This window comes from Alexandromys fortis, unplaced genomic scaffold (genome assembly GCF_014885135.2).
Source record: "Alexandromys fortis isolate MF-2015 unplaced genomic scaffold, M_Fortis_MF-2015_v1.1 scaffold_42, whole genome shotgun sequence".
In the NCBI taxonomy this organism is placed as follows: domain Eukaryota; kingdom Metazoa; phylum Chordata; class Mammalia; order Rodentia; family Cricetidae; genus Alexandromys; species Alexandromys fortis.
Window position 1 is genome coordinate 817,363 of NW_026067934.1, and position 22,044 is coordinate 839,406.

A 22,044-nucleotide genomic window follows, 5' to 3' on the forward strand; every position below is an offset into this window, starting at 1 on the left:
TTCTCACTGTGGTTTAGTTTCCTGCCCAAGGTTAAGTATAGTTGGTCTGTCAGTGGAGCAGAGATAGCATGCCCTAGGAGTTGACTGGGGATCTCACCAGAGGGACTAGCAGAGTGGGCATCTGTGCTTGTGTCCCTCTGGGGAATCCCATTGACTCAATTCTCATGTGACTTTTGCACCTTTGGACTTTACTCTCCTAAAGGTATGGATTTTTACCACATGTGATCAGACTTAGAGTACATTTAGTTTATGATTCAGATTGTTCTTTTTTAAGCTAGGGGTTATGCTTTCCCAACACAGTGTTTTGTTTGTTTTGTTTTGTTTTGAGACAGTTTTAAAAAATCTGATACAGTCTCATAGCCTGGAACTTCCTGTGTAGACCTTGACGACCTTGAATTCACAGAGTTCTGCCTGCCTCTGTCCCCTGAGATTTTTTTTTTTAAGCAGGGTCTCACTATGTAGCCAAGGATGGCCTGGGACTTATTGTGTAGCCTAAACTTGTTTTGAACTTGAACAGATCCTTCTGCCTCCGAAATGCTAGAATTACAGATGTACGTCACCATGATTGTTTCTGGGAACTGCTTATTGTCTGTCCTTCCCCTGCTGAATTGTGCACCTAGTAGCTATGATGGCATCATTCAAGGACTTCTTGGCCCTCCCTCCCTGTTAAGGCAGATGTTTAGGGTTCCTGGACCATCTGTTTCCCTGCTCCAGTTGGATGATAGGGTGTGTTACTTGTCTTTTCCTGGAGCATTGGAAACAAATGTCTATACCCTAAGTATAGTTGAATGTCTGTGTGTGTGTGTGTGTGTGTGTGTGTGTGTGTGTGTGTGTGTGTGAAGAAAATCCAGTTCAGTCTAGCTTGGTGAACCTGAGTTTAATTGGGGTTACTTACAGGAGCGTGGGTGAGGGGTTATTCCTAGGAGCGCATATAATTTACAGGCATCTACATCACAGAAGAGTCTTCCTCAAAGCAATTATTAACTGTTCATGTGTCTTTGGGTAGGGAAGGAGCCTTGTGTGCTGTTCACTGCTTTCCTAAGTGAATTCAGGTAGACTCAGTCTTGTCAGGACATCATGAGGGCATCGACACCTGATCTGATTTTAAGACAGCAATGGCCTTGTAATACTCAGAGGGCAGAGCTCCACCGCAGTGTGATGACTTCATTGTGAATATGTACTTTTTGTACAGTAGTTTGTTGTAATATTTATCCTTTCAGTAAATCAGTCACCAGTCATTCAGTCATTTGTTATTTTATAATGCAGGATAAAACTCTATCTCTGACTTTTATCCCTAGACATTGCTAAAACATAATTGACTAGCTGTGTTTGATGTGTTTATATACAAGGCTTCTCAGGCCTTACACTTGTTAGGCAGACCCTGTAACCCGTAGTCTCTGAGGCACTGTGAGCTCTTTTCTTCCTCCAGTTAGTGCTTATCTTATAAGCACTTATAAGTCTATAGGGAAGAAGTGTAGAAGCCAAGTTTATTACCTGAGAGGGTTGGAAACAGGAGGCTCCTTAAATACCCATGTCCCCAGAGCCCCAGAATGCTGAATATCAGGGCAAGGAGTGGCCAGGTATGTCTGTGTGATATTGTTCAATGTATAGCACCTTGGAAAGTTGAGTCGGATACTGAGAGCAATTGTACTTTTTAATTAAATTGTATTAAGCTAAAGTTCATTACTAGAAGCTATTGTAGAAATAATTGCCCTTTTGCTTTTTGTAGGATATGGAACTTGGAACTCTGGGACAAATAGAGGCAAGTATCTGGCCATCCTCATCTCCTTTGGGCTGTATCAGTTATGTTTCTCTAACTGCCCGTGTGATCAAGCAGAGTTTAGGTGGGTGTCTCTGAGGCTGGCACAGGAAGCCTACCCAGCCTCAAGTGGCTAAGAGTTCCCCTATCTTGTTTTTGACCAAAAACACTTTTTGTTTTCCTGTGTTTGTCTCTGTTTCCTCCTCCCTTCTTCTCACCTCCTCTGTCTTTGACCCTCTGTCTTCCTAACTACAGGCTACGAGAACTATGGTTATGGCTATGGCTATGGCCAGGATAACGCCACCAACTATGGGTATGGTATGGCCACTTCACACTCTTGGGAAATGGCTAACTCTGACACAAATGCAAACCCTAGTGCCTCGGGTAGCGCCAGTGCCGATTCCGTTTTATCCAGAATTAACCAGCGCTTAGATATGATGCCGCACTTGGAGACAGACATGATACAAGGAGGTGTGTACGGCTCAGGTGGAGAAAGGTGAGTTTGGGTGCTGCTAGGGGCTAAGGGTTGACACTCCTGTCTGCTGGAACCTTTCCTGAACACTCCTAGGTGTCTGCTTTGTCTCCCCTTGCTCGGTGCTTCCCAGATGCTGTGCTCCTAATGAGGTCCACTGTGCTTCCCTTTTCTGACCTGTCATCCTCCCTGCTAACCCCCTATTTCCACCTCCTCTGTGTGCAGGGGGACAGCAGGCCCCAGTTGTCTTGACTATACCCACAGAATAACTCCTCAGAAGTAAAGTATCTAATGTCTCCCTTCAAGACAGCTAGGTATTCAGTCCAGATCATGGCATCTCACATAGTGCCAGGGCAGGACAAATTGGGTTTGGTGAGAAGAATGAGATAAGCCTTTGGGGATAACCACTGGGAGCCAGGTCATCTCCACCCTAGAGGCTAGTCAGATAAGAGTACTTAATGGCCACTTGCTGGTGCCTTATAAATGTGAACTAAACTTGTTGAAAGCACCCCTGGGAGAAATTTTGTCCTAGTTTTGTGGATAGGTCTACTGAAGTGCAAGCAGGTCACTCTTTGCCTGAATATAAGTAAATGGTGGAACTCTGCCTCCCCCTCAGACCCGTCCCGCAGCTGAGGACCCCATATGTGTGTTGTCATTGACGGAATTGATTGTGGTTTGGTTAGGGGCAGTGCTTGTGTCATAGTAAGAAGGGCACATATATTTCTAGCATAGGATGAAGGGAAGCTGGATAGCTTCGAATAGTAGATTGGGCAGACCAAGCAGTGAGGAGGTAGGGACTGGTCTGGTCACTGAGAGGACCAAATAGTCTCAGGGCTCCTAGGGAAGAGCAAGAGACTTGGCTTACATGGTTCACACTGCTGCAGGGTAGCTTGCTATAGCGTAGAAACTTGGAAGCAGTGCCTGGAATAAATGGCAGGCGCCATATCTTTTGTAACTGTTGATGCTTCCCAGTGAGGCTTGGAGAAGAAAATACAGATAGGACCATATATCTGTGAGGTATGTGGGAAGTGAGCCTAAGCATGGGCTATAGTTGAAGGCAAGCCATCTCTGTCCTCAGCAGGTGGTTCTGCCTCCTTACTAGGTGCTGTGTTGAGATTTGTGTTTGCCTGTTTTCAGTGCTGGGGCTAGAAACCCCAGCCTTGAAGCTAGGCAAATGCTCTTCAGCTGGACTACAAACCCAGCCTTTTCTGACCCCTTGGTAAGCTCATAATATCTCCCAAGAAATGTTGCACATTTCCTCTCGCTTGTTCAAGGTAGTAAGAGTTTTACAGGATTTAAGGGTACTCCAAACCATCAAAGATGAAACTAGCCCAGTGTTGTCACAGGTATTGAAAAAAACATTCTTTGTTCTTGACTTTGCTCATAAGGAACAGCTTTGACCATTGTAATTGCCATAGTTTAAATACTTTTGGAAAACTCTGGAGGCAGCTTTGTCCCTCAGTTGAATAAGAGCTATCCTTCCCTCTGGGAACTACTTAGGGTTCCCAGGCAAGTGCATGGCTGTGTTCAGGTTCACTGGAAGAGCTCTTGCTGCCCCTGATGTTCTACTCTGTGGCCTTTCTGAGCAGAAAGCCTGTCTTACAGCCTTTTCTGTTATAGGACTAAGATTGGGGATGACTGAGCAGGACGTGGCAAGAGCAGTAGTCTAGGCCAGTTGGAGTTGAGGAACTCCAAGGGGCTCTCCCTGATGCTTGTCATCTGTCTCCACAGATATGACTCCTATGAGGCCTGTGACTCAAGGGCCATCCTGAGTGAACGAGACCTCTACAGGTCCGGCTATGACTATGGCGAGCTTGATCCTGAGATGGAAATGGCCTATGAAGGCCAATACGATGCCTACCGTGACCAGTTTCGAATGCGTGGAGGAGATACATTTGGTCCAAGGGCTCAGGGCTGGGCCCGGGATGCCCGGAGTGGACGGCCAATGGCCTCGGGCTATGGGCGCATGTGGGAAGACCCCATGGGGGCCCGGGGCCAGTGCATGCCTGGTGCCTCCCGGCTGCCTTCCCTCTTCTCCCAGAACATCATCCCCGAGTATGGCATGTTCCAGGGCATGCGTGGTGGGGGTGCCTTCTCTGGTGGCTCCCGATTTGGCTTCGGATTTGGCAATGGCATGAAGCAGATGAGGCGGACCTGGAAGACATGGACCACAGCCGACTTCCGGGTAAGTAAGCTGGTGTACCTCTCCTGATCCTTGTTGGGGGTACAGCTACTATCTCTAACTTGGCTGCTTCTTTCTGACCCAGACCAAAAAGAAGAAGAGAAAGCAGGGTGGCAGTCCTGATGAGCCAGACAGCAAAGCTACCAGAACAGACTGCTCAGACAACAGTGACTCAGAGAATGGTAAGTTGTTCAGCCTGGGGTCCTGCTTCCTGTTCCCTGCCCCCAAGGGACTCCTCAACTGAGCTTGTCTATTCTCCCCTTGCAGATGAAGGCACTGAGGGGGAAGCTGCAGAGGGTACTGAAAGTGCTGAGGCTATGGAGAAAGGCTCCCGAGCAGTAAGTAACCCTAGACCCAGGCTCTTGGTCTCTGCAGGTAGGGCCTAGGAGGACTGAACTGGCTTGAAGAAGCACAGGCTTTGTTACAAGGATCTCAGACAATGTGGTATCGCCTGTGTGCATGGGTGGTGAGTGGCCAGCACAAGGAGGCTGTGTATCTGGGGGAGAGTACAGAGCACTTCACCAGCAATGTGTTTCCTTGGAAGAGATGGGGATATGCAGGCTTCTATGCAGCAGGTGATGGGAAGGGGGGGTGATGCTCCCAGTTCTGACCTTTAATCCTTTAGAGCCAGTATAAGTATCTGCCCTTTTAAAAGTTGAATTTTAAAATTGTATGTTAGGAAGGAGAGGACGAGGAGGGAAAAGAGGATGGGAGAGAAGAAGGCAAAGAAGATTCAGAGAAAGGTGAGTTTTCCAGGGGAGCTTAGGTACTGGGGAGGCTCTTCCAGGTGCTGATAGTGGGAGGGATCCAGCTGAGGGCAGGGTGTGGCAGAAATATGGCTGGCTGGGGACCGTATGGGACTGGGTATGTGTAGGAAGGACCTCTTCTTACTTTGTGCCCTCCCAGTCTGCCTGTTTTTCCTAAGCGGAGGTTATAGATGGTATGGCCCCCAGCCTAGCACTTTGGTTTTGCCTTCAGGTGGGGCCAGCAAGCAAAAGTGTGGGGAGCCCCAGGCACATCCCCTCCCCTTGGTCCCTCAGTAACACACAGTTCCAAGTCCTCAGTGGCTGGTGTCCGAGCTGGGACCCTTGGTGCAGTTTTTACGGCTCTGGTTTGCGTGTCCTCTCCCTTAGCGCCTCTCCAGCCCTTGTTGGGAGTCCGTGTCCCCCCATCTGAGTGATGAGCGCCAGCAGGTACCTAACAGTAAATCCAGCCTCAGCCCACTGTTGCCGCGGTGCCCGGTGGGGGGTGGGCAGGGCCATGTGAACGGCCTCCTTGCATCCCGCCACCCAGTCCCTCTGAACACGCCTGTGTTCCCACCAAGACAGCCTGTCTTTGCCTTCCAGCTTCTCTGCACCCACTCTGCAGAGAGTGAGGGTGTTCCGGAAAATGGAGGGGTCAGTACATGTTCCCCCTCTCCTGGTGCCTAAGCCAAATCTACTTCGTGCTAAGCCCAGGGCACCCAGCCTTGCTCATGGCCTGAGGCTTTATGTATACAGCTGCTCTCAGATGGACCCTCTGGAGTGGACAGCGGGTGATCAGCCACAGGTCACAGGGTCTAATCTGTTAAGAGTCCTGCTGGTAATTCTGTCTTTCTGTTACCACAGGGGCCCTGACCGCCCAGGATGAGAGCAGCCAGGCCAAGCGCAAGTTGCAGGCAAGCAAGAAAAGCCAAGACAAACAGAAAAAGCGACAGCGAGACCGTATGGTGGAAAGGTAACTAACTGTCTTCCCTCCATCCCTCTGCCTCCGCCTGGCTCTGGGGCTGCCACCAGGAGAGCAGGGCTATTGCTCTGCCATCTCGCCGCCCTCTGGCCTCCCTTGGGAGCCGCCACCTGCTCTGCTGTGCATGGACCCTGCTTCCCGCCAGGCCCAGCTCCCAAGTCCTGACTCGTCCCCTGCCCCTCTGTGGCCACCTGGCGACCGCTGCCATCTATGGCCTGAGACCTGGCACTGCTCAGCACCATTACCCAGAAGTTCCAGCGCTAGGTCACTCAGCGCACAAGCCCTGAGGTGCGCAGGGGGCCCGATGCCCCTGAGGGAGGGGGCCAACTCATCAGAGACTCAAGGTCCAAGGCGCCTGTGCCACCCCAGCTAGCTGCCAAGAGGCCGCCGCCGTGCCCAGGAGAGATGACAGCACCTGTGGGCTATGGCAGCCTCTGGGTCTGCTGTTGGCCCTGCCCACCGGCCCTATCAGGCCGGGCCTGTCTGTGGCTGAGCCCTTCACGTCCCTTGGTCGGGTCTGTCTGCCCTCAGGGCTCCCGCACTGGCGCTTGCCTCCTCCGCCTCAGACTCTTGCTCTTGCTGGACCTTCCACTCAGCCTCGCCGGCGCCCGGCCCCTGGGCTCTTCAGACAAAGCTGACCCCGTGGCCCAGATAAGGACGTCCGGCAGAGGTAGGGACCCGCCCCGAGGCCTCGGTGGCGGCTGGCCTCCTCCGCCCCTTGCCACGGAGGCCTGTTCCAGCCCAGGCCCTAGACCCCAGGCTTCTGCTGTGGACACGAGGCCCAGACAGAGCACCTCGCCCAGTGATTCCAGGCTGCCCTCTGGCAGGCCAGGCGGGCACCCTCCTTCCAGCTCAGACTGGTCTCTTCTTGGAAGAGGAAGATGAGGCAGCAGGTGCCCAGGCCTGCTGCCTACCATCCCTCCTGACACCACCCCCAGGCATTCTGAGCAGAGGATGGGCTGGGCCTTTGAGTCCCCCCGACCCCAGAAGGAAGATGCAGCACTTTTTCAGGCACTGCCTCGAGACTGCGTACTCCACTCTGCACCTCAGGGCCTCCTGGCTCTCGCCAGGGCATCCTTCCTTCTGGTCCCCAGCTGGGCCAAATGCACAAGCTCCTGCCCAGCCTTGCTAGAGAGGCCCTCCGACAACTTTCCAGCGACTTTGCCTGTTTGCAGCAGCAGCTGCCTCGGGTTCAACCTCCTGCCTGTGGGAAGAAAGAGTTCTTCCCCTAATCCCTACGTTGCTGTAACTGCAGCCTGCAGACTGTCCCCTTCTGTTCCTGACCCTGTCAGTCCCAGCCTACCCCTCTGATGGGACTGCACTTCAGTTCGAGGCCTGTTTTCAAGGCCTCCAGCTGGGTTGGGTAAAATAGCAGTAACACTCCCTAGGATCCTTATAGCCTCAGCTGCTTGTTTCCCTCCTGTGGCAGGATCCAGTTTGTGTGTTCTCTCTGCAAATACCGGACCTTCTATGAGGATGAGATGGGTAGCCACCTTGACAGCAAATTCCACAAGGAACACTTCAAATATGTAGGCACCAAGCTTCCCAAGCAGACAGCTGACTTCCTTCAGGTGAGCTTCTGAGCAGCACATCTGCTGCTGGTTTCTCCAGTCTCTGGAACCCCTGGGCCTGGCCCAAACATCTGTGTCTCCAATAGGAATATGTCACCAACAAGACCAAGAAGACAGAAGAGCTCCGAAAAACTGTGGAGGACCTTGATGGTCTGATCCAGCAAATCTACAGAGACCAAGATCTGACCCAAGGTGAGGAGGTTTTATCCCAGCAGGACGGCTGCCACCAGGTAGGCCCCCAGCCTGCCCTTCTCTGCTTCTCAATGCAGTGACATGATCCTCTGTTTACTGAGTCTCAGGCTTGGATGGAAGTGGCAGGGAAAGTTAAGAAGCTAGTCCGATGTCTTTGGCACTTGAGACCAGTGATGACTGCTTTCTTCTGCCCCACTACAGAAATTGCTCTGGAGCATTTTGTAAAGAAGGTGGAGGCAGCCCATTGTGCAGCCTGTGACCTCTTCATCCCCATGCAGTTTGGAATCATCCAAAAGCATCTTAAGACTATGGATCATAACCGGAACCGCAGGGTGAGTTGGGGCCCAGGTATCCTCTGATAGGGTTGTGGCCTCTGCTTGCCCATGAGACTGTGAGGGAAGCAGGGGCAAGATGGAAGGTCAAGGAGATACATGCCCTCTTTGACAGAGGTGACATTGGACTGAACTTTTAAGGAGCACCTTGGGATATGTGTCCTTCATATGCACAAGGATCAGTAGCTAAATTAGTTTCAGAAAACAGAGGCCAACAAGTAATACTGATGTGGCTTAAAGAGAGAAGGGAATTAGCTTCAGAGGCTTGCTTCTGTCATTGGCAGTGTTCAAGTAGTCAAGTAAAAGTATTAAAGTTAATAATGAGCTAGAGAAAGAGACAGGAATCTTTAATTAATTAATTAAAAAAAATAATGAGCTAGAGACATTTGCCATGAAGGATATAGGGAGCTGGTCTGGGGCCATGTAGATAAGAATGACTTTGGGAATGAAGAAGAGAAATGCTGGCAATGCAGGAACAGGACACTGGCCTGTGGGAGGAACCAGGAGCCCTGGATGATTCCCATTCCTAGGAACTGAGTAGATGGTGGTGCTGCACTGATTGCAGACAGAAGTGCATGGTATGTGATGCAGGGGAAAAAGCACCCTTAGTAAGAAAGTTAGTGAATTGTGGCTCGTTTTCCAGTGTGTTCCCAGGCTTTTCTGAGGCCAGAGTATGTGGTGTGTGTTCATTTTGGTGGTTTTTGTTTTCTTGTGTTTTGACCTTATAATTATATCATTTTCCCCTTTCCTTTTCTTCTTCCAAATCCTCCATGTGCCTCTCCTACTTTTCTTTCTCTGATATTCGTGGCCTTTTTCTTTAATTGTTGTTACATATGAGAATATGTGTGTGCGCACACGCTTGCACGCAAGCATGTTCATGTCTGTTTGTCTTTTCCTAACTAGGTAAGTGCAACCTTCTCAGCCTGCATCATGTCATTTGTATGCTTATGTCTTCGGGACTGATTTAAAATTGGATAACCAAGTGTTGCACTCTTCCCTGAGGAAGACTGTCTAGGATAAGTCCTCTTGAGTTTTCCATTCCACAGTAGCATGTCTGATGGTTTCATCCTGTCCTTTTCAAGTAACATTTAGGCAGTCGTGTTATGAGATTTCATGTATGTAGCTTCTGATATTTCTAGAAGATACAATCTTTCACCCCTTCTTCCTCAATGATTACTGAGCCTCAGACTCAAGAGTTATGTTGTAAATGTATCCTTTGGAACTAGACTCCACAGGTCTGCATATATTGATTGGTTGTGGTTTTCCCCTAATGGTCCCTGACTTTTACAAAGAGAAGTATCCTTGATGGTGATTGAAGACTGCACTTATCTGTGGGGATAATGAGAAGTATTTGGAATGTATCTCAGGGTTATGCTGGTTTAGTAAAGTGGTAGTTGTAGGTTCTCCTCCAAGATCCATGACTTCATTAGCTCTGGGTAACTGGTTAGGTTTCCAGTCCCAGGCATGAGTTCCCTCCTATTGAACAGGCCTTGAGTCCAATTAGGGAAAGACGGTTGTAGAAGTTGTAGAGTGTATTGTACTAATAAAATGTAGGAACAATAACTAAGCAAATATAACTAAAATAACTAAGCAATAACTAAGAAAATATAAAGTCAGAATTTTGCCTTTGATGAAATTACAGGTGAGGTAATTTTAGTGCAGTTTAAATGCTACACGTTTGAAAGTTTCAAACTAGCCAGATATGATGGTGGCTCACACCTGTAATCCCAGCACATGGAAGGCCAGGACAGAAGGGTTGTTGTTAGCTCCAGGCCAGCCTGGGCTACAGAGTAAAGCTCTATTCAAGAAAGAAAAGAGCCGAGCAGTGGTGGCACACACCTTTAATCCCAGCACTCAGGAGGCAGAGGCAGGAAGATGTCTTGTGAGTTCGAGGCCAGCTTGGTGACAAAATACCTGACCATTAAAGCAACATAAAGAAGGTGAAGTTTAGGGCTGGAGAGATGGCTCAGCAGTTAAGAGCACTGGCTGCTCTTCCAGAGGTCCTGAGTTCAATTCCCAGCAACCACATGGTGTCTCTCAACCATCTGTGATGAGATCTGGTGCCTTCTTCTGGCCTGCAGGCATACATGCAGGCAAAATGCTGTGTACAAAATTAATTAATTAATTTAAAAAAAGAGGGTGAAGTTTATATTGGTTCACAGTTCAAGGGTACGGTCCACCATGGTGGGGAAGCCATGGTAGCAGAATTTTGGGACAGCTAGTCTCATTATGTAACACCATGGAAACAGCCAGTCTTGGCTTCTTATAATCATCTCAGGTCTCAGGGTCACAGAGACAGGTAGGTTTCTAAAGCTGTTTGATCAACCAGTCTAGATAAATTGATGAGCTTCAGGTTCAGTGAGGGATCCTGAATCAAAACACAAGCACACATACACTAACTAGTACACACCCTATATATAGACACAACTTTTTTTTTTATTAGAATTCAGTGGTTTTGGGTAGATCCTACAGACCACAGAGGTCTATAACCACACCACAGTCGGCTATAGAACATACTAGCTGTTACCTACCCCTAACTTTTCATTCAGCCCTGGTTCTAGGAAGTTTCCAGTTTACTGTTTATTCGCCTATTTCTGACATTACTTATAGATACTCAAATAATGCATGGTCTGTGATTGCTTCTTTCTCTGTGAGCATGGCATTTTCAGGGATCTCTACATTGTACCATGTATCAATTTCATTCTATGTATTCATTGTCTAAATATATTGGGTTTTGGTTTGGCTTGGTTTGGTTTTCCAAAACAGGGTTTCTCTGTGTAACTGCCCTAGCTCTTAGACCAGGCTGGCCTCAAACTCACAGGGATCCGCCTGCCTCTGCCTCCCAAGTGTTGGGATTAAAGGTGTGCATCACCATCGCCCTGCTTATTTTGGTTTTTTAAATTCACTCATCTTCTTAGGCAGTGGTTTTCAACCTTCCTAATGCTGTTACCCTTTAATACAGTTTCTTATATTTGTGGTGACCCCAACAATAATTATTTTTGTTGCTATTTCATAATAATTTTGCTACTGTTATAAATGTAAATATTGATATGGGACCCCTGTGAAAGTCATTCAACCCCTCCTCCTAGGGATCATGACTCACAGATTGAGAACCACTGCTCTTAGGCATTTGAGTTGTTTCCAGCTTTTGGTTTTTTCACTTTCTTGATGTGTCTTTACTTCACAGAAAAATTTGTTAATGTTATTGTTGTTTTTAAATTATTTAAATGTTATTTTTAAGTGTGTACCTGTGTGTGCATGCATGTGTACACACGTGAGCGCAGTTGTCTCTTGAAGTCAGAAGAGGGCATCAAATCCACTGGAGTTAGAGCTACAGGTGGTTGAAAACCATCTAATATGAAGACTAGGAACACACTCAGGTCCTCTGGAAAAGCGATGCATGCTCTTAACCCCCAGCCATCTCTCCAGCCCCTCACAAATGGTTTTTGCTTGCTTGCTTGCTTGCTTGCTTGCTTGCTTGCTTGCTTGCTTGCTTGCTTGCTTGTCTGTTTTGCCATCCTGGAATTGAACAAACCTAGAACTTTGTATGTGTAGGCAAGCATTTTAGCACTGAGCTACATCCTCAGCTGTTTTATTTTGAGGCATGATCGCACAGTATAGGTCAGGCTGGCCTGGAACTCGCTAGGCTGCCCCCAGATGGCCTGGAACTGAAAATCTTCTTGCTTTAGCCACCTGAGTACTTGGATTACAGGCATGCACTGTCACAGCCAGCCAAAAAAGATTGATTTGGTTATTGTATGCTATTTAGTTTTATGTTTAACTTGTCATTTTCTCTGAAAAAAATCTAGTTGGTAGTATGATAGACTTACGTTGTTTTAGATGAATTTGGGAAGTCCTATTTTACAATATTGTTTTCTGTTGCTTCTTGGTGCGGTTGTCAGAGTGTTACTCTTACAGTGTTGTCTTCTATTGGATGATTACTTTGGGAGTTGTTTGTTTGCTTTTATTATTTCCTTTCAACAGTTTCTCAAAGTGTGATTTATACCTGGTATGGTGGCATAGTCCCCTAATCCAAGTGCTCAGGAGGCAGAGGCAGATAGATCTCTCTGTGAGTTCAAGACCAGCTTGGTCTAAATAGTGAGTTTCAGGCTGACCAGGGACAAGTTGACAGTTGTTTTTTAAAGCATTTCTATTGCATTCTTACTGCCTTTGGGTTTCTTCTGCATGGTGAGACATCAGCTTATAAGTGAGGATTTATTTTTCTCTTGTTGTTTTCAAGGTTTTTTTTTCTTTTTGGTTATTAATGTATGTATGTATGTATGTATTGGAACAGAGTTTCTCTGTGTAGTCTTGGCTGTCCTGGAACTCACTCTGTAGACCAGACTGGCCTCGAACTCTGAGATCCATCTGCCTCTGCCTCCTGAGTACTGGGGTTAAAGGCATGTGCCACCATACCCAGCTTAAAAATGTATTTTTAGTTGCCACTTTGAAATATGATGAAACTGCCAGGCTGTGGTGACACCTATTTTGATGAATGAGTACTCAAATTATTCAGTTACATAAGGTAAACTTGTATGAAATCACTGTAAGAAAAACTACATCTGCCAATGGTTGTGGGTGGTGGTGCTGGCAGTGGTGGTGGTAGTGATGTTGGCGGCAGCACAGGACTTTAATCCCAGCACTCAAGAGGCAGAGGCAGGCCAGTCTCGGAGTTCAGAGCCAACCTTGTCCACTGAACGAGTCCCAGGACGGCCAAGGCTATGCAGAGAAACCCTGTATGAAAAAAAAAAAAAAACCTGACATCCAGTCACTGTTTCATGGATTGCTTCCTGTTTGCTGTTAGAGGCTTTTTGTTGTTTTAAATATGGATCAGTTTCCTTTGAATATCTTATAATTTAGATGTCTTAGAAACCACATTGTGACTGACCTCTCACCCTCCACATTGTAGCATCTTGTTAATCTTTGCTTGTCTGTGTGTTTAATGATTAGCCACATTCTGTTTTGGTTTTTTTTTTTTCCTTTATATGGGTGTTGGAGTTAGACTCCCAGCCTTGTACATTCTAGACAACCACTGCACTATGAAATTACATTCCCAGGACAAGCCAAATTCTTTAGTGAGGTATTTGCTAATGAGGTCTTTTTTTTTTTTTTTTTTTTTTTTGGTTTTTCGAGACAGGGTTTCTCTGTGGTTTTGGAGCCTGTCCTGGAACTAGCTCTTGTAGACCAGGCTGGTCTCGAACTCACAGAGATCCGCCTGCCTCTGCCTCCTGAGTGCTGGGATTAAAGGCGTGTTCCACCACCGCCCAGCCCGGGTCTTTTTCATTCTTATGATGAGAATTTGATGTTATCCTTCAAGGGAGGAAACCATGGACATATCACTGCTACCCCGAAATGACTATGAATCACCTGTCTCTTTCTTAGTCACACCAGCTAATGAACTACATTAATTTCTGGCTGGTTGTTCTTTTGTTTTTAGCTGCTCCCTGGAATTTAACTTGCTCTCTAATTTGAACATTAACTTTGAGGTATGGCTCAATGGTAGAATGTCTCTCTAGCATGCATTGACACCCTGAGTTCAGTCCTAGCTCCCATTTACCCCAGTTGGGACTTTTTACAGGGTTAGTTTTTGAAATTATTGTTTGAAATTTATTCTCAATCCAGGAAGGCTGTTCTTAGCTCTTATGCTGGTTTTTTGTAGCACAATCTCTAGTTCGTCTTGGATCTTCCAGGCGCCTTCTACATTCTCCATTGGTTTGAAAGAGCCCTTGGGGCTGGAGAGATGGCTCAGAGGTTAAGAGCATTGCCTGCTCTTCCAGAGGTCCTGAGTTCCATTCCCAGCAACCACATGGTGGCTCACAACCATCTATAATGGGGTCTGGTGCCCTCTTCTGGCCTGCAGGCATACACACAGACAGAATATTGTATACATAATAAATAAATAAATATTTAAAAAAAAAAAAAAAGAGCCCTTCATCTTGAATGTCATTCTTGGTGATGAGGTTCATTCCTTTGGGAGATACTGAGAAGGGTGGTCTCTAAGGGGCTCTCCCAAGGCAGAGTTTGAGCCAAGGCTTGAAGAATGAAGGCAAAGAAGCACTTCTCTTTGTGTTACTTCTCAGCTTTTAGAAAGAGATGAGGGAACGTGAACTGGCTCTAGCCTGTCTCTTAGCTTCTCTCTCAGCCTGGGCCCTTCCTTTATGAACAAACCAAGGATATGCGGATCCTTATAGTCTTAGCATGCTGTGCTCTAAGGCAAACCTTGACTCTTGACAGCAACTAAGCTGTTATCTCTTTATCAAGAATTGAGCCTCTGCAACAAGTAGCAGGGACAGAAAGAGAAATGCAGTTAGTTGTTGCTGCCACGGGTCAAAATATTTTTTTCATTAAGCATTTCTTCATCTACTGTTTGTCCTTTGGAACATTTCCAGAAACTTAAAATGGTAGGTCTTATTTTCAAGTTTTCATCAGTTTCATTAGAGCTTGGAATCCACAGAGCCCTCAGCCTGCTGTTCTAGATGTCTGTCTGCTCTAAGTAACCTTTTAGGCTGTTACTGTGCGTGTGTGTTAGTGTTTGGGAGGGTTGTGTAGGTTTGGACAATATATGCTTGCACATACATTCAGTATGCTCTGGAGGCTAGATGACAGCTGTAGGATGTCATTCCTTAGTCACTGCGAACCCCTTTCTGTCTGCCTGCCTTCTTTCCTTTCTTTCTGCTTTTGACAGTCTCTAAACTGGCCTAATTAGACGCCAGCAAACCCCAGGGACTAGTTTGTCTCCACTTAGCTATATTAGGAGTGCAAACCCATGCCACGACATCCGCTTTTTTATATGGTATCCGAGGGTTGAACTCAGATCCTCGTATTTGCATAGCAAGTGCTTGACTGAGCCATCTCCCCAGCAACTGCTTTCTGGTTTTTGTGTGTTTATTTTGTTTTCATTGAGTTTGCATCTCACTATGTAGCCTAGGCTGGCCGTCAAGTCTCAATGCCTTTCCCAAGTGCTGGGATTACAGGCGTGCGCCACCACTGCCCGGCCCGGGTCTTTTTCATTCTTATGGTGAGAATTTGATGTTATCCTTCAAGGGAGGAAACCATGGACATATCACTGTAACATCCTCTTGTGAAACTGTTTTAACTTTAATTCCAAAAATCAAATAAAGATAATACCAAGATGAAACTATAAATTAGCTTACTTTTAAAGATGGGAAGGTATAAAAAGAAAATATAAGTATCAACCTAGTAGTAATTTAAACACATAGTAAACTATAATTAGCCATCAGGCAGTGTTAGCACATGCCTTTGCTCTCAGCACCCAGGGGGAGGAGAAGGGGGAGAGAGAAAGAGAGTGAGAGAGAGATTAGCCTGAGATCTGTGACTGCAAAGGATGACTCGGTAAGACTCTAGCAACATTCTTGGAATAAAATACTGGAAGGGAAAGTGTACACACTGTAGCAGCAATCTTTTTTAAAATTACAGTTATTGTTTGTGTGTGGTGGCATGCATGTGCACTAGTTCTACATATATGTAGAAGTCTTGGACAGCTTTCTTTTTTGGGAATTAGATTTTCTCTCTCTATCCTGTGGGTCTCAGGGACAAAACTTGAGACCCTAGTTTTGGCAGGCTGTTCTTCACCCATTGAAGCCATCTTACTAGCCCAGGGGTAACATTCTTAGAGAAGCTGAGTGATTATAACAAAGTGGTCTTAAGTTTAGTGGAATGTGGTAAGGGGATGGGATTTAAGATATAAAAAAGGCATGTTTAACAGTGGCCAGAAATACTAGACAAAAGGCAGTTTTGAGTTCAGAGACTTGCTAAGCAGATTAAAACTCACTGCAAAGCCAATACAATTCAATATTTAAAAAGTTGAAATGGGCCAGTAATTAACGACTAGACAGTCTCACAACTGTGTGTCTCAAAATTCAGCATTTGTTTAACTCAATGTTATTGCAGCAGATAGGATTAGGAGATTCTGGTGAATCTCTTGGAGTTTTAGAAAGCTAATCTGTTATTATACTGACCTCTGTCTGGATCTGAGAAAGAACCTTATAGTTAAATAGTGAATAATTTGTCAAGGATAAGTAAAGTGGAATAAAGACCTATGTTGAGCTGTCAAATTTCTGAAAAGAAAGCGTGTTCTCTAGAGCCCTTATGGAGGTGGGGTGGGAGCTTATCTCACTAAAGTCCTCATGGAGACATGGGTTACTTGTTTCTCTAGAGCAGTTACGGGGGTGGGGTGGATGCTTGTTTCTCTAAAGCCTTTTTGGAGGTGTGAGGGTCTGCTTGTTCTCTAGACCCCTTATGGAGAGGTGAGGGTGTGTGGGTGTGTTGTGTGTGCACGTGTGCTGAGATTGAGTCCAGGGCTTTACATTTGCTGTGCCATTGTTTCACCAAGTTACATCCCCAGCCCTGGATTTTATATTTATTTATTTATTATGTATACAATACTCTGTCTGTGTGTATGCCTGCAGGCCAGAAGAGGGCACCAGATGCCATTACAGATGGTTGTGAACCACCAAGTGGTTGCTGGGAATTGAACTCAGGACCTTTGGAAGAGCAGGCAATAGCTCTTAACCTCTGAGCCATCTCTCCAGCCCCAGCCCTGGATTTTAAATTTATAAAAAAAATAGAATTGCTGGGCTGTGGTGGTACATACCTTTAATGCCAGTACTTGGAGGCAGAGGCAGGAAGATCTCTCAGTTAGAGCCAGCCTGGTCTACAAAGCAAGTTCCAGAACAGCCAGGGCTACACAGAGAAACCTTATCTTGGGGGGGGGGGGGGATGGAAATAGGATTATAGACCTATATTTCAGTTTAGTAGGAAAATGCTAATGCATTTTATAAACTTGTGGAAAAGAAAGTTGTATCCCTGCTTCATAGCATGTACTGAATTCTAGAGACTTTAAATGTGAAAAATAAAAGATCAGGATATCAGAGAGAAAATTAGATCGTGTGTTTGCCTTGACTGTTCCAATAAATCTTCCTGAGCAGGCCAAGCACTCTGGAAGCTAAGGGAGTTGACCTTACAGAAACTCTGGACAGTTATTTCAGTGTGCACATCAGAGCACTCAGGGTTGGTTGCTGGAGGCCAGGGCGGCAGAAAAGCAAAGATCCTTTTTATCTGATAGCAAAGACAGAACAGCAATGCCGAGAAGAGGCAGGTAAGAGGAGACTGTTTTACCTGATCTGGCCTTGAATCTTTGGGCTCAGATAATCTTTCTGCCTCTGCTTCTGCAGTAGCTGGTCCTACAGATGCATCCCACTGACCAGGTCAGGCTCTATTTTTTTCCTGAGTGCTGTACAGTCGGTTGTTTTAAGGCTAGTGCAGATATGTGTGAGTCACTGTTGGACTAGAGGCTGAAGGAGACACTAGATAATCAGGCACTATCACTTGGTATTACTCATCTGGTTAGAATTAAAAGCACCAACCTGAAAGTATATAAGTTGTACAGTATTTTAAATATTTCTCATGTTTGGTCATTATAACCAAAACCTGGAAACAGCTGCTGGACACATAGATGGGGGAAGAAAGGACCTTAACCTGTTACTTGCACACTCAGTCTGTTAGTAGATAAAATATATAAAGAGGACTAAGGAGGTAGCTCAATGGGTAACGGTTGTTGCCTAGCCTGACAGCCCGGTTTGAGCCCTGGTACACACATGAAGGAAACAGAAAACCCTTTCATTCTTTCTTTGACTATCATGTTTGCACTCCCGCCTCTGAAGAAATGGCCCAGCATGTTGATGTGTCCTCCAGACCTGTGACTCAGATGTGATAGCGCATCTGCAATTCCAACATTCAGAAGGCCAAGAGGATATAAATTCAGAGCCAGTTTATAAACTAGGCATATTCAGAGCTGGAAAGAGGGCTCAGCAGTTAAGAGCACTGGCTGCTTTTCTTTGGGTCCTGAGTTCAATGCCCAGCAACAACCCAGCAGTTCACAACCATCTATAATGAGATCTGGTGCCCTCTTCTGGCCTGCAGGTATACATGCAGGCAGAATGCTGTATACATAATAAATAAAAAATTAAAAAAAAAAACTAGGCATATCCAAATTTTCCCACCTGAGGCTGAGGCAGGAAAATTACTACAAGTTTGAGAAACCAAACTACACAGTGAGCTCAGGCCAGTCTTGCCTACAAAAAATAATTCCAGCGGGGCGGTGGTGGCGCACGCCTTTAATCCTAGCACTCAGGAGGCAGAGGCAGGCGGATTTCTGTGAGTTTGAGGCCAGCCTGGTCTACAAGAGCTAGTGCCAGGACAGGCTCCAAAGCTACAGAAAAACCCTGTCTCGAAAAACTAAAAACTAAAAAATAATAATAATTCCAAAGCAACCAAACAAGCCCCCCAAAACACAATAAACTACCACAGCAAGACCAAGTCTTTCTTGCTGAGCGGTAGTGGCACACACCTTTAATCCCAGCACTGGGGAGGTGGATCTTGGAGTTCAAGGCCTACAAAGTGAGTTCCAGGAAAACACGGAGAAACCTTGTCTCAAAAACAAAACAAACAAAAAACAACGGAAAGGAAAGAGACCTTGTTTCAATAAAAACAAAAGGCCCAGACTTAACACCTTCTAGCAGGGCCTGATAGGTGGAGCTGTAGGGTATTATTTTAGGTAGAATAGCTTGCCCACTTCTCCTCCAAAGAACATAAATGCCTCCAGTTCTTTACCCCTACATTTAGTAAAGGTGCATATTTCTAATTCTTAAATTTAGGGATAGGAATTACTCTATTAGGGATAGTAAATTTGTACTTCTGGTGTTTTCTGTCAAACAGCTTTCCAGAGTCTGAAACAAACTGATCCACCAGTAGAGCAGTGTCTTTGTTTCTTTATGTCTGAATCCTGTGGAGTAAAAGGATGCTCAACTTTTATTTTATTTTTTTTTCGAGACAGGGTTTCTCTGTGGTTTTGGATCCTGTCCTGGAACTAGCTCTTGTAGACCAGGCTGGTCTCGAACTCACAGAGATCCGCCTGCCTCTGCCTCCCAAGTGCTCAACTTTTAATACAGTTTCTACTGGTAGTCCTAGTTTGTTTTGGTGTTTTTTGAGGCAGTCATGGTTTTGTGTGTGTGTGTGTGTGTGTGTGTGTGTGTTTTGTTTTGTTTTTTGATTTTTGATTTTTTTTTTTTTTTTTTTTTGGTTTTTCGAGACAGGGTTTCTCTGTGGCTTTGGAGCCTGTCCTGGAACTAGCTCTGTAGACCAGGCTGGTCTCGAACTCACAGAGATCCGCCTGCCTTTGATTTTTGTTTTGTTTTGTTTTGTTTTGTTTCAAGATAGTTTTGCTGTGTAGCCCTAGCTGTCCTGGAACTAGCTCTTGTAGATCAGGCTGGCCTCAAACTCAAAGAAATCCACCTGCGTCTGCCTTCCATTAAAGGTGCTGCAATTAAAGGTGTACACCACCACAGCCTAGCAAGAAGAGTCTCGTGTTGCCCAAGCTGTCCTGAACTGACCTATATAGTCAGGCTGGCCTTGAACTTGGAGTAGTCCTCCTTGCTGCCTCGAGTGTTGGGCTTACAGGTGTGCACTGATGGGGCTGATTGTATTTGTTTTTATACTTTTTGTTGTTGTTGTTGTTTATTTTGTTTGTTTTTCCGAGACAGGGTTTCCCTGTGAAACAGTCCTGGCTGTCCTTGAATTTACAAAGATCTGCCCACCTCTGCCTCCCAAGTGCTGGGATTAAAGGCACGTGCCACCATCACCCACCTTATACTCTCTTTATAGACAGTCTCTTTGAGTGTGGTGGTGCACGCCTTTAATCCCAGAATTTGGAGGCAGAGGTAGGAGGATCTCAATGAGTTTGAGGCCAGCCTGGTCTACAGAGTGAGTTCCAGGACAGCCAAGGCCATTTCACAGAGAAACCCTGTCTGGGGGGGAGGAGGGAAACAAAAAAAAAACAAACAAGCAAACAAAAAAACCCACCTCCTAGTGTGCTAGGAAAATTTGCTCCTTGTTTTGTGTCTGTGTGTGTGTGTGTTTGTAAATCAAAGGATAACTTGAGGGACTGGTTCATATTGTCAGGCTTGGTAACATATGCCTCTACCCACTGAGCCATCTTGCCAGCCCCTTTATTACGGTTTTTACATTTTACTTTTAAGAGGTTTTATTACACCTGTATTATGTGTGTATGTATCTGGGAACTGAACCTAGGGTTGCAGGAATACTAAGTAAGCAGTCTGTCACTTGACTATTACTTCCAGTGTTATGCCCAAATCCACAATCCCCGACAAGCCAAGGAAACCAAGAGTCCCATATATAAAAACAAAAAACCTTTATTTTAATCGAGTTTGCAAACTCGGTCTCCCCACATATTCAACATATTGGAATAATTGGAGAGCCCCGAGCTCAATTAGAATAGGATTTTATAGTAGTAAAGGTGGGGGTGAGGAGTTTCTGAGGTTTTAAAGCCCCTTATTGGCTGACTTTCGTCTAGGGTTTCCTGGTGACTGTGCTCTGGCAGGTGCTTAGGATGCCAGAAATTTCCTTTGAATGGTCTGTTGGGTGGGGGTCGGGTGATCTCAGCTTGTGGTTTCTCCTGCAGCCCGGCTTCATAAAAACTATTGAGACTCCAGCCTCTATTGAAATTCATGGATGGCCAGAGTCCCAGGTGATAATGGTTGGAGGAAGTAAAGACTTAGATTGTCATGGCTGGCCCTCACACCAGCTCCCTCCACCTTTTTTAACTTTTTATTATTTTGTGTGTTTTGTCTGCATATATAAATGCTCACCATGCAAGTGCCTGGTTGCCTATGGTGGCCAGAAGAGGGCATTAGATCCCCTAGAACTGGAAAATGAACCTGTCTTTGAAAGAGTAGCCAGTGCTTTTACCAAGGGCATCTTTGGGTAGCTGGAATTACAGCTTGTGCCACTAGGCCTGGCAGTTACAATAGTTGCTATGTAAGCGAATCACATTTCACATACAGTAAATATGGTATGGATGAATGGAGCACTGCACTAAGATCAGATCAGTCCCCTAGTTCCTTCCAAGCTTGTAGAGTGACCGGACAATTATGTCCAATGTGAATTTACAGACACTAGGTCTAGTTACTGCCTCAACTGGGTTTGCTGGGCTTCCAGAGCAGCCTCACCAGCTCTGTTTGCCCCACCCATAGCTCATGATGGAACAGTCCAAGAAGTCCTCTCTCATGGTGGCCCGCAGTATTCTTAACAACAAGCTCATTAGCAAGAAGCTGGAGCGCTATCTGAAGGTGAGGCTAAAAGGTAAAGGCGCTGTTCAGCCCTGACCTCTTCGTGAGCCTGGTCCCCATACTGTCCCTGTGAATCTTTCCTCCTTTTAAACTCTCCATCAATCTCTACAGGGTGAGAATCCTTTCACCGACAGCCCAGAGGAGGAGAAGGAGCAAGAAGAGGTGGACAGTGGCGCTCTGGATGAGGGGGCACCAGGTGAAGCGACAGGGCTCTCAGAGAGCGTGCCAGCACAGCCCCCAGTGCCCCTGGAGCCTGCCCCAGAGACTGCAACACCGCCACCTCCGCCGCCTCCAGAAGAGGAGGAGGGCGCCGTACCCCTGCTGGGCGGGGCCCTTCAGTGCCAGATCCGAGGGATCCCGGGTCTCGACGTGGAAGACGACGAGGAGGGCGGTGGGGGTGCTCCATAGCCCATACCGAGAGCGGCAGGGCTCGCATGGCCGAGGCTGGAAGCCCAGCCCAATAAAGTGCTTTCCCACCCCAAGTCTTCATTTGTGTTGTTCCTGAGTAGCGAGGGCGGGCCCTGGGAAGTGTCCAGAGACTAAGTGCGCTTGCGCGCGGGTGGACGCGCTAGAGAAGCTCACGCGTGCGCGAACCTGGATGCTCTTGCGCACTAGCTTACCCTTGAGGCTCAACTCCAGAGCCTA

The 22,044-nt window shown here is 46.4% G+C and overlaps 1 protein-coding gene and 1 long non-coding RNA gene across 4 annotated transcripts in view; both read left to right on the plus strand.

Moving 5' to 3' along the window:
* Window positions 1–21,893, plus strand: part of Akap8l (A-kinase anchoring protein 8 like) — a 34,444-nt gene extending 12,551 nt beyond the window's left edge. The window contains exons 3-15 of one of the 3 annotated variants that reach the window (XM_050145966.1): window positions 1,730–1,762; window positions 2,015–2,072; window positions 2,175–2,255; window positions 3,963–4,416; window positions 4,499–4,595; window positions 4,681–4,751; window positions 5,093–5,156; window positions 6,021–6,129; window positions 7,568–7,709; window positions 7,796–7,901; window positions 8,103–8,233; window positions 21,304–21,399; window positions 21,511–21,893. In XM_050145966.1, the coding sequence (XP_050001923.1) occupies window positions 1,730–1,762; window positions 2,015–2,072; window positions 2,175–2,255; window positions 3,963–4,416; window positions 4,499–4,595; window positions 4,681–4,751; window positions 5,093–5,156; window positions 6,021–6,129; window positions 7,568–7,709; window positions 7,796–7,901; window positions 8,103–8,233; window positions 21,304–21,399; window positions 21,511–21,807 (1,739 nt within the window). In that variant the 3' untranslated portion in view covers window positions 21,808–21,893. Of the gene's footprint in view, window positions 1–1,729; window positions 1,763–2,014; window positions 2,256–3,962; window positions 4,417–4,498; window positions 4,596–4,680; window positions 4,752–5,092; window positions 5,157–6,020; window positions 6,130–7,567; window positions 7,710–7,795; window positions 7,902–8,102; window positions 8,234–21,303; window positions 21,413–21,510 lie in introns of all 3 variants that reach the window. The other 2 variants (XM_050145965.1, XM_050145967.1) reach the window with 2 other exon arrangements.
* Window positions 8,240–18,231, plus strand: LOC126503997 (uncharacterized). The gene is made up of 2 exons (XR_007592466.1): window positions 8,240–16,628; window positions 18,176–18,231. It is a non-coding gene; the product is annotated as an uncharacterized lncRNA (long non-coding RNA).
* Window positions 21,894–22,044: the final 151 nt, after the last annotated feature.